This window comes from Cololabis saira, chromosome 18, assembly GCF_033807715.1.
Source record: "Cololabis saira isolate AMF1-May2022 chromosome 18, fColSai1.1, whole genome shotgun sequence".
Lineage (NCBI taxonomy): Eukaryota > Metazoa > Chordata > Actinopteri > Beloniformes > Belonidae > Cololabis > Cololabis saira.
The window spans coordinates 40,728,776-40,744,338 of NC_084604.1; the positions used below are offsets into that span (position 1 = coordinate 40,728,776).

General features: G+C 41.1%; 1 protein-coding gene across 1 annotated transcript; it reads left to right on the forward strand.

The window, feature by feature from the left end:
* Window positions 1-2,108: 2,108 nt before the first annotated feature.
* Window positions 2,109-15,115, forward strand: LOC133464842 (uncharacterized). The gene is made up of 5 exons (XM_061747029.1): window positions 2,109-2,152; window positions 2,451-2,750; window positions 3,081-3,392; window positions 4,205-4,366; window positions 14,730-15,115. The coding sequence occupies exons 2-5, from the start codon at window positions 2,567-2,569 to the stop codon at window positions 15,113-15,115; spliced, it is 1,044 nt and encodes a 347-aa protein (XP_061603013.1). The 5' UTR covers window positions 2,109-2,152; window positions 2,451-2,566.
* The last annotated feature ends 448 nt before the right edge of the window (window positions 15,116-15,563 follow it).

Consider the following 15,563-nt stretch of genomic DNA (forward strand, 5'->3'; position numbering starts at 1 on the left):
ATGTGTGCAGACAAGGTAAAAAAAAAAAAAAGACTTTTATACAGTAACTTCAAGGCGCAAAAGGCAGAGAATACACAAGCCAAGTGACATACGAAAAGCAATTCACAGTTGGATGTGATCTGTGGCCAAATGTCCCCATCGGGCATTTTTTTCGGCTTTTGGCTTTGCGTGCACTTTTAGTATGAATCCTGCACATCTTTTATAAATGAGGCCCCAGCAGTATAACAATAAATGTTTTTGAATACGATTACAGACTATACCTTTAAAGCGGACCTATTATGGCGTCTAATACCTATTTTAAACAGGCCTTAAATGTCTTAAAAACAAGCTTTTGATTTTCTTTGCTAAATAAATTAGAAATTCAGCTTCTGATCCATGTCTTTATCTTCCCATTCTCTAACCTCATTATCTATGCAGGATTCTGAGTGGGCGGGGCTATGATAATGAGGCACTGTGCTGATTGGCTGTCTGAATGAAAATGGCGGCAGCTCCGGCCGGCGGAGTTGTGGTTGTTGTTCCGGTCAGAGTTAGTTGTGGGCGTGGTTTCACGCATCGCTCCCGGCGTCCCATAACGACGGGAGCAGAATCTGAACGACTCGTAGAAGTCACATGACACTGGATGGCTCATCCAGGCGGCTGTACAGACTCTGCAGAATCTGGTTGCTTTCCTCCTTCTCTGAGTTGGGAGGCTGAGGGGAGAACACTTTATATATGTTAAAGCAAGAGAAAACCTGTTTTTCAGAATAAGTCCACTTTAAATTCAGGCACAATCATTCTTCTTTTTCCAAGCCCCATGAAGGACACTTTCTTTAACTTGAAAACTTGCAAAGTCTGTCGGATTTGTTGGTTTGTTCTGAAGTGACCTGTGAGCTCTTTCTATCCACAGATTGTCCTCCGGTGGCAGGTTTAAAAGCCCTTTAATAAACGGGTCAATAAACTTCAGCATATCTCCACTCTCAGCATCCTCCACAACTCTCTTGGCACTTTTCTTGTAGAAATTGATTACTTTGCAAAAGAAAGGTTAACAGCCTCGCTGAGACAGCATTGCCGTCCTCTCTAGTACTTATCCGGAGTTCCCCTTCTTCAAGTCTATTGTCAAGTTTTTTAACTGTGTCATTCAGCGTGAACACTTTCTCTTCCAGTCGCTCAAATCCACTTCTCATCTCACCACGAAGAGTCTTCATTTCTGACATAAAACCGACCTGAAATCTGTTTTCAATTCAGCTAGCATTGTCTTCATTTCAGCGAGAGCCGCGTCTGAGTTCATTTTCTGTCGTTATCCTCACTCCTGTTGTCTGGTACTTACTTGATTCATATGGGTCGGCTTTTTTTATTTATTTAACTTATCCGCAAATATTAACTTCATAGGTACTTATCTGCAATCAACATCAAATTGTTTTTTTCTTTGATGGCGTGGAGAGCTCGACTAATCCGCCAGGCCTTGACACTTGACCCGGAAGTCCCATCTGTTAGCTTAGAGAAGGAAGATTATTCCTTAATAATTGGATCTAAACAGTGAAGCTGAAACTCATAATCTGAACAGTTCAAGTTCCAGTTTGTTATCTGCAGATCTGAACAAGTTCAAGTTCTTTATTTGCAAATATGTTGCGTTCAGTTCAACGTTCTCACAGAAATGAACGTGGTCAATGAACACGTTCATGCACAATACAGGAAGTTGCATCATCACATAGGCCTTCCGACCTGCAGCAGAGAAAAAGTATTTATATCACTGACCAGAGACCAGTGTTGTGCAAGTTCCTACTTCTCATGAGCTAGTTCAAAGTTCAGTTCACATAGTCCACCTGTATTTGTTTTCTTGTCTTTTTTCTTGTTTTTTATACATGTTCGAAATGAACATAAAACGAACGAACGAACAAAAGATTCTGTTTCAGATGTTTAGGTGTTCAGATAATCCGTCCGTCCACCTGAACTTTGAACTTGAACTCTTGCTGGTTGTGTGTTCAGAGGATTTACAGAAGTGTGAGGACGGTGGGTGTTGGTGTGAAGATGTTTTTAGCCAACAAGTGAAAAAGAAAAGGGAACTAACTGTTCATATAGAGAGGACAAGCAGAGAAAAGTATAATTTCCTCCGGCAGAGACAGAATGACTCCACGACTGCAGCTCTTCATCACTTTACTGCTTCACTTTGGAGGTAAAGATCAACTCTGACTCATGTTTTAGGGTTTAATATGATTTAAAAGACTGTAAAAACCACTCTGAAGTTGTCGTGTACCGTTGAACTTTGCTGTTTCACTAAATGTGTTTTCTTTAATAAAACTCACCTCTGTTACAATCAGACCACTTAAAGACAACGTTACATAACTCTAAATGATTCACCAGAGATTGTATGTGTTGAAGTCTCTTCTCTGAGCTGATAAACTTAAATATGTAGGTTAAATATGTTTCTAGGGTCAGGTTGATGTGTGAAGTGTAAAACTTTTTCTCTGCAGCAGGAATCACTGATGGACAAATCATCCATCACAGAGCTGGAGATGACGTCGTTTTACCGTCTAACGTTGGTTCATCATCCAACCAATGTTCTGGTGTTGTATGGACTCAAATAAACATGCAAAACGTCAATGTTAGTTATGGAGATATAGAGGAGACGTCACCTGGAGCTGACAGGAGAAGTTTGAGCAGTAACTGCTCTCTGATCATCAACAACATCACTGTTGAATATACTGGTGTTTACTGGTGTAGGATTGGAGATAAACACTGTTCCAAATATGTGCTTCTAATTGTTTTAACAGGTGAGTGTTTTGACTTAATAACATCCAGACTGTCAGTTTGAATCCTCCTCATCAACTCTGAGTGAAACGCTGTTAAAAGCTTGTGTGGATTTGTCAGTGACATGAACGTCTGGTGTGTTTGGGATCGTCCTCAACATGATGGATCCTCTCAGAGGAACTGGACCACAAACACCTAACATTTATTTACACGTAGAAATATTTGATGTTTCCATCAGACAATCACTCAGTAAAACTGGATCAGTAAAATGAGGAGTTTCTCATATTCAAGTGGTTGAAATAACAGTTATTTGTCTTCAAAAACTTCTCAGAGTGTTTTTCTCTGCACTTCAGCAGGAATCAGTGGTTACATCGTTCTCCATCACAGAGCTGGAGATGACGTAATTTTACGATGTCACATTGAATCTTCAGCCGACCTATGTTCTGTTACTCTCTGGATTTACAACAACATTCAAAATGCATATGGACACGTCAAGGTTATTGATGGAGATATTGTGAAGACGTCACCTGGAGCTGACAGGATGAATGTGAGCAGTAACTGCTCTCTGATCATCAACAACATCACTGTTGAAGATGCTGGTGGTTACACCTGTTGGAATGACTATTCTAATCGTGCCACACCTTTGTTTCTGAATGTTTTAACAGGTGAGTGTTTTGACTTAATAACATCCAGACTGTCAGTTTGAATCCTCCTCATCAACTCTGAGTGAAACGCTGTTTAAAGCTTGTGTGGATTTGTCAGCGACATGAACGTCTGGTGTGTTTGGGATCGTCCTCCACATGATGGATCCTCTCAGAGGAACTGGACCACAAACACCTGACGTTTACACGTTGAAATATTTGATGTTTCCATCAGAGAATCACTCCGTAAAACTGGATAGAAATAGAAATAGAAAGCCTTTATTATCATTGTACAGGTACAGTGAAATTAGGCAGCAGCTCCTTCAAAGTGCACACATGCAAAGACAATGTAAACAAGGAAACATAAATGTAAATATATACACTATAAAAAAGAGTGAATGGGAGGATAAAAATGTACATGAATGGGTGGGGGGATATTGCACTTAAATGGATGGAAGAATAATATTTCCCTTGAAATGATGGGAGATTATTGCACATAGATGGTAGAATATTGGGACATTGTGGATAGAGGGTAGAAAATATTGCACAGTATGAGGTAGCTTATTGGTTGAGAAAGTTCACAGCTTTGGGGAAGAAGCTGTCCCTGAATCTTTTTGTACGGGTTCGTAAGGACCTGAAGCGCCTACCAGAGGGCAACAGGTCGAAAAGGTGGAAACCGGGGTGGGTGTTGTCCTTTACAATGTTCCTTTCCCTGTTGAGGCAGCGGGAGCTGCAGATGTCAGACAGGGATGGCAGAGAGGGCAGAGGGCATCAGTAAAATGGGGAGTTTTCTCATATTCAAGTTGCTGAAATAACAGTTATTTGTTTTGTTCCAGTCTCTCCATCTCCACCAGATGTGGATCCAGGAAGGGATGGAGACGTGACATTACGCTGTTCTCTGGTGAGACACCGTTATTTGGGTCCCTGTGAGCAGAACAGCATCATCTGGGTGGATGAGACAGGAAGTGTGCTGCTTGGTGAAGGTGATGGGTTTGTGTCTGGAGGACAGAACAACTGTGTTTCTGATCTGATGGTGAAACATCAGAGACGCTCCAAGAGAAGATTCACCTGCCAGGTTGTTGAAGGAGACAGAGTGGAGATAGATGCTGAATACACGCTGGACTTTACAGGTAAGACCCTGAAATCATGGAGATAATAAAAACGCAATGTCATCATTCAGACTTTACACTTTTAATCAGTTAAAGTGTTAATATTGACTTTCTGACCATTTCTTTGAATAATTTGGTTCCAGATTCCAGTGTGATCAATACCAGATTGATTATTGGATGGGTGGTCGGGGGACTGATTATGGTTCTGGTCAGCATCGCTACGTTTCTCATCATTTACAGGATGAAAGTTAAAAGGAACAATCCCAGAAATCAAACAGGTGTGTTTGACCTGCCTGTCAGGTTGTTATTTAGTTTCTGAAGTTAGATTGAGTTGAAATCTGAAACAAAATCACCAAACAGCATTTTAGGCCAAACAAATGGTCAAAGTTCGGGAGGCCGACAGGCGAGACAGTTCGGGAGTCCGTCCTCGGGACCTTGGCTTGGGCTGTGGCGTGGAACTTGGCTGGGAGAGACATAGAGTCCAAGGGGCCGGTTTCAGGGGACAAAGAGTCGAGGAGCCGGCTGAGGGGGATGCCAGGTCCTCAGCAGAGGCCTGGGCGTCGGCCGAAGTGCATCCGGGACCATCATTGGAACAGCAACAGGAACTGATGCGTCCGGGACCACCGCCAGAACAGGCTGGCGTCATCATCGTCTCCCCCCGGGGCTGAGAACACCCCGTTCCCTTCCAGCCCGGCGTGTTCCCCAGAAGGGGATTCCTCTTCCTCCACCTCCTGCCAACCAGCAATCCAGAGTTCTGCCTCCCGGTACACGTATTGCCAGACGGAAAAACTTTCTCCCGCTGGGTCCATGCTGGCTGGTCCGTTCTGTCAGGAAGGTTGTAATGAGAACCCAGATGCAGGAGAGCAGGATACAAAACACAAAACATGAACAAGAATCCAAAAATTACAAAAAACCTGACTGTGGAAACATGGAGGTAGAAACAGTCCAGACCAGCAGGGAGCAGAGAAAAGACAAGACCAGATATACACAAGGGTTAACGAGACACAGATGCAGACGATCAGGGCAGATGGAAACAGGAAGGTCAAAACAGAACTCAAACACAAAGACATGGGCTTCAAAATAAAACAGGAAAGTGTCAAATCTTGACAGTTAAAGATGTGATTGTTTGTGAAAGTTAATCAGAAGTTATATTATTATTAATAATAATGACAGGATAAAGATAATTGTGTAATCTTGTCAACTAACTCTAAGAATTTAACATTCTTTGTTCCAGATGTTCAGTTGCCAATGCAGCAGTATGTGAGTATCTTCACTAATATTTAATATTTTATATATATCTGCCTTTAAAAAATAAACATGTATGAAATATCCAGGTTCATCAATTGTTTCCTGTTTGTTCATTTCTATCAACATTTGCTGCTGATTATTCTTGATTTTCTGTTAATAAACCTAAACACCAGAGAGTCAATCATGATTGTGATCTTATTTGACTAACAAGACGTTAAATAAACATTTATAGCTGCTAACTTTAATACATGTTATTAATGGATGATTTTCTGGCTTTCATTCAGATATTGAGAAAGAGTTTATAATTGTAGATCAATTTCACAGGAACCATTAAGAACGGTCCATTATCATGTAAATATGATCTTGATCTCCCTCTGGTGGTGAAAACATGAATTACAAGAACATTGTATGTTTCCACAGGTGAACAGGGATGAAGATGATGATGTGGTGATCTATGAAAACGATGAAGACCTGCCTGCTTCTCTCTGATCCACAGATCAATAAATCAGCTGTGTGTGATGGAAACATTAGCGTTAGCCTGGCTACAGAGCAGCAGACGGATGTTTGGTCTCTGAAAGCTCAGCTCTGGTTATGACAATCCTAGTGTTTAGTCTTCATCATTTTGTGATCTTCAAAAATCCTCTGCAGCTTTTCCTCGGCGTCACTCCTGCATCGAGGAGCCTGATGGATGTTTGAGCCGCTAGCATGCTAACGATGTATTAAATCTCCTAAACTGGGATCATCTCTCACGTCTTTATTCCTGTTAGTTTCATGCATATATTAATCACGTTTGTAAAATAGCATTTTTCCATCTCCGTAATGTCACAAAGATTAGGAACATCCTCTTGATCTCCATCCTTTTTTGGAGAATAAGTTAATGAAAGCATTGTCTGTTAGTACGGTTTTAAGATACATATATTATATTGAAGTTACATTTGTTTTAATCTGAGCTTGTATTTTGTTTCATGCTGTTTATCAGTTGTAGTTCAGTCAACTAAAATCATTTGTAGTGCTCTGTCAGCTATATTGCAGCTTTATATTTGTAGCCTCACGTGCTTTATACCTTTAAGGTACCGAAAAATATGTTGATGGATGGGGTTTATCCAATAAGTGTTCATTGTTGTATTCTTTTTATTTCAGTTTTACCCAATTCATATGCTGTACCCAATAAAGCCTTCATTATTTGCTACAGTGTGTGGAAGTTATCTGTCTGCCTAGTTGAGGAAGGGGGTGTTACGGGGTGAGGTTTTGGACCCAAATGCAGCACACGGAGCACATGGTGGTAGTTTGTCTGGTTTACTTTATTACCCTCAACGGGGACGAAGAGCAGGCAGGAATGCAAGAGAAGGATCAGGCAGCAATCAGTGTCAAGTTCGGAAGACAAGGTCAGGCAACGGAGAGCAGGAGACAAGGCAGGATCCAGGAACAGGCAGGGTCCAAGAAACAAACAAGAAAATCAGTATCTTTATAGTCTCCACAGAATACCCACCAATCATGCCAGCTAAGTGGCTAGGCTCAAGCTAACAAACTAATTAGCATAATAAAACACAATGTCAGATAACTAGCAACGTTAGGTGTAAATAATGTTCAATATAAATACAATACTGTGCTACTTTGTGACAAGGGTTACAGAATTGGCGAGCCAGCCAGGAGCCAGTTAGTTTGAATATCAATACTGAAATTATGTCCAATATGGATTTTGTACAAAGGTCGGCTAGTAAAATCCTGAATGCAGTCATTGTTAGTGGGTTAGCTGCTAGTGCAGGTGTGTTGTGCTAATTGCTGCTGATTACCATCAGCGCCAATTAGCACAAATATTAGCTGCCTTACAGTCAACTTAACAGGTTTTTACAATGTTTTCATTCACCGCTGAGTCGATGTATGAGTGAGCTTTACAGCTCTTCACCTCGGCAGACCCGTGAAAATAATCCGCTCTTTCAAACTGTTCCAGCAGATGGTATGAGATTTTAGCTCTGCAATGCACATTTTTTTTTCTTCTTTATTGAACACAATAAAACAACATAGAACAGTAATTAAACATCTTCTCGTAAGGATGATAGTATACTTAGTAGACATAATATGAGATGCTGTGAAATATAGAGCTATATAGAAAAAACAATTAACTATATATAGAAATAAAGGACAAACAGGGGGTTTTATGAAGTGCAAATTATAAAAGTATCACAGTATTTAAAATCAGGCAAACAAAAGTACCAAAAAGAGGAGCAAGGACTGAGACATCAAAAAAGCAGAAAACAAGATATATCGTCACAAATCTTTTTAGCCATTTTGCTGGAGTCTATTTTTCTTACGGATAAGAAGAATAATTTAAAATAATTTAAAAACCAGTCAAAGGAGGGTTTGCTATTCCTCCACTTGCTACAATAAATATGATATTTACCCATGAGAATAACTATATTTATCATGTCAGATACATTAAACTTCAAGTTATCTATATAGAATAAAATATGAGAGATATCAAAGACTGGTATGTCCTCTTTTCTAAGTAGTAACCAGTTTCTTAATTCTAACCAGACGTTTCTGGACACAGGACACATAAACGCACACGAGTCGACCATTTCGTAACACGCAGCGTTGTGACAGGAAGTGGAAACGAGGGCCGATCAGATGAGGCTCATGGAGATTACTGATTGATTTAACAGATGAACCACATGTACTCCAAATTATATTTTTAGATACACACTTAACAGTTTTTAATGCTTATGGATTAAAATGAATTATTTATTTACTTCCAAATAAAATGCATTGTTTTAAGGATTTTACTGATTAGTTTACTGTGCAAATGAAATAAACTATTTTAAAGGGACAGTTCTTATATTAAAACGGTATCATTATAGAGCTTGGGCTACACTGGTATTTCACTGGTGTTGCAGTAGCACTGAACTGGTGTTGCACTGGTGTTGAACTGGTATTTCACTGGTATTTCACTGGTACTGCTCTGGTACTGACCTGATACTGAAATGGTACTGAACTGTTACTAAACTGGTATTTCACTAGTATTACACAACTACTGCACTTGCACTGATCTGGTATTGGATTTGTATTGAACTGGTACTAAACTGGTATTTCACTGGTATTTCACTGGTACTGAATGTTGAGTTTAATACAATTAAACTTAAAAACAAGGATCTTTTTAAATGCTGCTTTTGCCAACATTTCATTTCCGTTGGTGTTTTTCCGAAGACAGTTCTAGTCTTTAGTCACGCACATAAAGGGAATAACAGCATGACAGACCTGCAGCAGAGAAAACCACCGGAACATGTGCTTATTTTTAAAAGATGGTCTGATGTTGCAACTTTATCTCCGTATTAGTCCAGGATGGAAACATGTTGACTTTATTCCATCTTCTGGGTGTTTTTATGTTAAAGATGAGCTGATTGTTCCTCCATAACGTCTCAAAGGGGTTCAGCAGGTGTCACGTTCAAACAAGCAGAAGTTCCTGTTTCTGAGAAAATAAATCACAACCAAGAAAGTTTAGCTCTTTTTTGAAATTATTATTATTTTATTGGAAACCAAATCTCTCACTCTTTTAACTCAAATCCACCTCAAGGGTCAACTGAAATGTAACAAAAGTAAATCTTCAACAGAAACAGCTTTGCATGTTCACTTTTAAACTATTCAGGGTTGTTTCCTGTAACTTTGACTTGTTGTCATATAAGTTTTTTTCTGAATATATTTCAGGAAACGAAGACACATTGGGGGTTGGAGGTTTTACTTTGAAGATGGATTTAGTGATTAAGTTGCGCAGAAACAGGAAGTTCCACCATCACGTACAGACGTGCAGCAGAGAGAAGCATCATTTCATCCAGCAGAGACAGAATGACGCCACGACTGCAGCTCTTCATCACTTTACTGCTTCACTTTGGAGGTAAAGATCAACTCTGACTCATGTTTTAGGATTTAATATGATTTAAAAAGACTGTAAAAACCACTCTGAAGTTGTCGTGTGCCGTTGAACGTTGCTGTTTCACTAAATGTGTTTTCTTTAATAAAACTCACCTCTGTTACAATCAGACCAATTAAAGACAACGTTACATAACTCTGAATGATTCACCAGAGATTATGTGTTGAAGTCTCTTCTCTGTGCTGACAAACATAAATATGTAGGTTAAATATGTTTCTAGGGTCAGGTTGATGTGTGAAGTGTAAAACTTTTCTCAGAGTGTTTTTCTCTGCAGCAGGAATCAGTGTTGACATCGTTCTCCATCACAGAGCTGGAGATGACGTTGTTTTACCGTTTGACGTTGGTTCATCAACCGACCAATGTTCTGATGTTGAATGGGTTAATTTCCTCGTTGGAGGCGATCGAAATGATATCGTTCTTAATGGAACTATTGTGAAGACGTCACCTGGAGCTGACAGGATGAGTTTGAGCAGTAACTGCTCTCTGATCATCAACAACATCACTGCTGAAGATGCTGGTTTTTACAGGTGTTGGATTAGATTTACTGTTGGTTCCTCCCACACATCTGTGTATCTGAATGTTTTAACAGGTGAGTGTTTTGACTTAATAACATCCAGACTGTCAGTTTGAATCCTCCTCATCAACTCTGAGTGAAACGCTGTTAAAAGCTTGTGTGGATTTGTCAGCGAATGTTTTGGGAGAAATCTCACTTAGGTTCTAGAGGGGTTGGCTGTGCAAAAATGAATTAGACACGCACTCGCTTTTGCTATAAGATATGAATACATTTATTAGCAAAAAGCAAGCATTTACATAGAAGACATCCACAAAACTACCAGTTTTCTAGGATAATTTGCCAAGTTATCCCCCACAAATGGCAGAGCAATTACTCGTTTGCTAGGATAACTCTGTGTCAAGTTACCCCCTTGATAAACTCTCACCTTAACACAGAGGACTGGGAGAGCTGAATCAGTCCAGGCAGAGGCAGCCATCAGAAACCCACAGCAGACTCTCGCCGGAACTTCCAGCTCTCTGTCTTTTATACCTTTCTCGCGGAAGGGGTTGCCCCTTCAACCCCCGCCTGCCAGTTCCCATGCTAAGTCCAGGTTCACACGGGAGTTCTCTCACAGTTTACAATAATACTAAACAGCAGGTGCAGACTGTGTTTTGGGAATTCAGGACATCTGCAGGACACAAAACATATTTTTTCTCCCTTCAGCGACATGAACGTCTGGTCTGTTTGGGATCGTCCTCAACATGATGGATCCTCTCAGAGGAACTGGACCACAAACACCTGACGTTTATTTACACGTTTAAATATCTGATGTTTCCATCAGAGAATCACTCAGTAAAACTGGATCAGTAAAATGAGGAGTTTCTCATATTCAAGTGGCTAAAATAACATTGTTTTGTCTCCTTCCAGTCTCTCCATCTCCACCAGATGTGGATCCAGGAAGGGATGGAGACGTGACATTACGCTGTTCTCTGGAGAGATTCTGGGTTTTGGGTCCCTGTGGGCAGACCAGCATCATCTGGGTGAATGAGACAGGAAGTGTGCTGCTTGGTGAAGGTGATGTGTTTGTGTCTGGAGGACTGAGGGACTGTCTTTCTGATCTGATGGTGAAACATCGGAGACGCTCCAAGAGAAGATTCACCTGCCAGTTTGTTGTAGGAGACAGAGTGAAGATAGATGCTGAATACACGCTGGACTTTACAGGTAAGACCCTGAAATCATGGAGACCAGGGGCCTCATGTACTAAGAGTGCGTGGAATTTACACGAACGCAAAAATTCAGATGTACAAAACCCTGCGTTCGCCCAAATCCACGCAGGTTTCTCTGTACGAACCAATCAGCATGGACTTGAGCGCACATGCGGGAGCACAACACTCCGCCCCGTCTCCTCCCTCAAATACATATGTTTGAATATGATAATGAAGATAATTATCCATTAAAAACCGCTCATCCTAACAAGAAATGTGCAAAAACAGGTAAAACAAATTAAAAAGAACATCGGCTCTGAGCTGGAAAAATTTATTTATTTGGGGGCATTTCTTCCGATTTCAGCTGCATTGCATTATGGGTAATGCATTGCTTTGCGTTGCGTTCCGTGAAGAGTTGTGGTTTTATTATGATCGTACGGGTTTGTTAATGTTTATGGGCAGCGTTAGTGTATCATTACAATCTGCTTTTCTTGTTTGTATTTTAAGAACCGACACCAGAACTTAAGTTTGTGGATGAAAAACGGCTCCTGGTTCCGCTTTACTGTCACGCGTATTATATACTGATGGATTAAGACCAATGTAGACGTTTATTGAGTTTTACACTTTGTGGATGTTTGTGATCACCTCTCTAAGTATAACAATGTGAACAACATGAACTTATATTTAAAACATGAAGCATCACGATCTGATTCCTCTGCTGCAGAAATAAAGACAATTTGTGCAAACGGGATTATCGAGGTTCCCACAGACTATGAGTTGAGGAAAATAGAAAGTTGTAAGTTGTGGAAACTTAAAACATTTACATGTTCTGTGAACTTAATCGGGTTAAGAGTGTGCAAACGTGAGAAATAAAGAGCAAAGTTGCTTTAACTCAGAGTGTTGCATCCGCAGGAGGAGAGACCGGTCTGGGTCCCGGTCCAGGTCCAGTTCCAGGTCTAGATCCCGGTCCATCACCGGAGAAACACTTTCTGGACCTGCAGCTCCTGCAGCCGACTCCATACCAGACTCTGAAAGTTTCCTAAACATTCAATAACAACTTTATTCATCATTGCTGAATCAAGACAACTTTACAGAATTGGGTTTTCGCTGCAAAATGTATTTTAATATTTTTCTGTCCAGACACAGTTATGGGATGTTTTAGGATCTGACTTTTATCTCCAGTCCTCGTCCCATACGGTCGTCATGGTGACAGAGATGTCCGACCTGTAGCAGCTCCAGCTGATGGTCCAGTCTTAGTCCTGGACCAGCAGGTCCAGACTAAACCAGCTGATGGTCCAGTCTTAGTCCTGGACCAGCAGATCCAGACTAAACCAGCTGATGGTCCAGTCTCAGTCCTGGACCAGCAGGTCCAGACTAAACCAGCTGATGGTCCAGTCTTAGTCCTGGACCAGCAGGTCCAGACTAAACCAGCTGATGGTCCAGTCTTAGTCCTGGACCAGCAGGTCCAGACTAAACCAGCTGATGGTCCAGTCTTAGTCCTGGACCAGCAGGTCGGTGTGATCTGATCATCAGCAGGTTCCTCTAACGGAGCCAAAGCTCCATCAGGATTTGCTGGTTCCATCGTTGAGCTCCTTTAGTTGTTTGTTCAGATCATGTGGTTGATTGTGAGATTGTTGCAGCTCCACTCTTGTGTAACTTATCTGGTGATGTGGGGACTGTCGTGTCCTTCACGTGGTCGTGAACTTATTGTTGACGTTACGTTTCCTCATATTCTGCACTTCACTGCATCACCAGTGAATGTCGCCAACGGAAACCTCAGAAAAGTGCGTGAACCAGCCTCAATGTGTGAGTGAAGGACCACAGCTTTCTACGTTCACGTCATTCTTTGTACATCCGATCGGAGCGTTGAAAGTGGCGAACGCACGTTTTTTGTGCGCCGCACGTTTTGTACATCAGGCCCCAGTAAACTAGGTGAACTGGAAAACCGTTGCTGCTCTGACAGTCCATAATCAGTAAATCAGTAACCAGCAAAACCATTTCAGGATATAATCATAGCAGCAGATACAAATCAACACCACAAACAAACAAACAAAGATTTGCGCAGATGACGCAACTTACCGATGAAGCGTCATAGAACTTGTCCGGTAAAAAATATTCCCACAAAAATGGTCTAATTACAGTCAGAAAGGTCCAGTCTATCCAATCCAGTAAAGGATTTAGTCCAAAATACATTATTATACCAGTAAATATCCACAAACAGCAGCTGCTTCATTGGAAAGCATGGATGATGTTGAATGTTTAAGTGCTGTAACTTTGCTGTGCACGTCTCCAGACCAGAGTTCTCGGTCTCAAAATGGAGCCTGCACCTCCTCCTTTTGATTGACACCTCATCCGACCATACAGGAGCTTCCCTGTCCTTTTCATTGACAGCTCATTCGACCAATTAGGAGCTTCCCTGTCCCCTCCACCGACTACAACAGCCAATGAGCGCCTGTGTGCAAATGAAGTGCATGTCCCCCTTTTGTCATTAAAACAAATGAGCCAATTGGAGCAATGGCCCTGATGACTGGCACGTTTTATAGCCAATGAAATGCTGAAAACAACGATGTGCTTCAGGGGTTGGGAATAAAACCTACAACCAGGAAGTCAATGCAAAGCAGTGAATCAAACGTGCGTCAGTGTTTTTACTCTTTTATATGTATTTATATATATATCATCAATATTGATAGTGAATCGGGATACATGATAGGATACCTCTAAGTGTCAGCTTTTATTAGATGCCAACACTATGACTGTACGTTGAAAGGTTCAAGAGTTCTGTCCTTTTATCCAGGTATGTGACCTGGTTATCCAAGAGTCTTTATGGCGTCTCCAAATGGCCATTTTTGGAAAGGTCTAGACATAATCTTACAAAAACATGTGTAAAATACTCATTTTTTGTGGTATTGTTATCAAACTTGAACTTGCACTAGATAAGGCTTCAGGCTGTGTCTCAATGTGTTTTTCAGCTAATAAGTCACAGATTCATCTGCAGAAATCTAGTTACAAAACAAATTTCCGGCGGACATAAAAACCTTCTATTTCAGTGTGTTCAAACTTAGATTACTCAATGCTAGTAGCACTTACAGTGATTCTGACAGTTGAGGAAAAACTTCAGAGAGTTACCTTTCAAAAGATACCAAAACAACCCATGTACTTAAAACGGTTCAAGAACAGCTTTCAATTTACTGTGGGTATAACTTGGAACTTTTACAAGAGTGGCAAACTAGGAGTGGAGTGGAGTTAAGGAAAATGAAATAAGTGTTGGGGGTTGGGCTTGTTAAAGTCCAATGTTGCTTTTCTGATTTGACAAAACTAAATATCTGCATAAAATATCTTATTTGGTGTGTTGAGTTTAAAACGTTGTGTTTTTCTCTGCAGCAGGAACCGGCGTGAGAACAATCATTCTCTACCACAGGGCTGGAGATGACGTAGCTTTGCAGAATAACGTTGACTCATCGTCTTCCAACTGCTCCGATGTTGAGTGGATTTACAGCAGAGACACAAGTTCAGCGTCTCATGAGGAGTTTGGTTCTGGAGCTGGCAGGATGGACAGGAACTGCTCCCTGATCATCACCAACATCACTGCTGGAGACGCTGGTCTCTACGAGAGCCGGCTGAGGGACAAGTACAACACCGTTGTGTATCTCAGTGTTTTAACAAGTGAGTATTTGGACTGTGTGGGAAACAGTGCAACCAGAAACACCCAACCCTTGCTGGGTTTGTCCGTCCCAGGAAGGGTTTCCCTCTTTGGATCCGGCCGTTGAACGGGACGGAGGAAAAAACAGTCATCATTACTTTCTGTAGAACATTTTTTCCTTCTGTCTTCACTTCAACTTCGTAATCAATCATAGCTTTTGGTGTTTCTATCAGACAATAGAGCTTGGTCGTCTTGTCGTCATCACCTAGCGGAGCCGCCATGTATGAAGCTAACTTAGCTGCTCTTCGGACCACTGTGTACAGACGTGTTCCCTCTTCATTGTGTCTTACTTATAATCGTTACCTTCTGTTATTCTGTAACCATGGTAACCATTGCTGTGTTGTAGCTGCAGCAGCTCCACACATAACAGACATGGGGAAAAGATCGCTAACGGTTTAACTTTTCACCACTTTCCTGCTCGGAGGCAGAACCACGGAGGCCGAGTATCTGAGATAACGAAGTATCTGAGATAACGAAGTATCTGAAATAACGAAGTATCTGAGATAACGAAGTAT

Coding starts and splice junctions, on each gene's coding strand:
- LOC133464842 (XM_061747029.1), top strand. CDS start 2,567: ATGCAAAACGTCAATGTTAGTTATGGAGATATAGAGGAGACGTCACCT. Junction 2,751..3,080: donor GCTTCTAATTGTTTTAACAG/GTGAGTGTTTTG, acceptor TCTGCACTTCAG/CAGGAATCAGTGGTTACATC. Junction 3,393..4,204: donor GTTTCTGAATGTTTTAACAG/GTGAGTGTTTTG, acceptor GTTTTGTTCCAG/TCTCTCCATCTCCACCAGAT.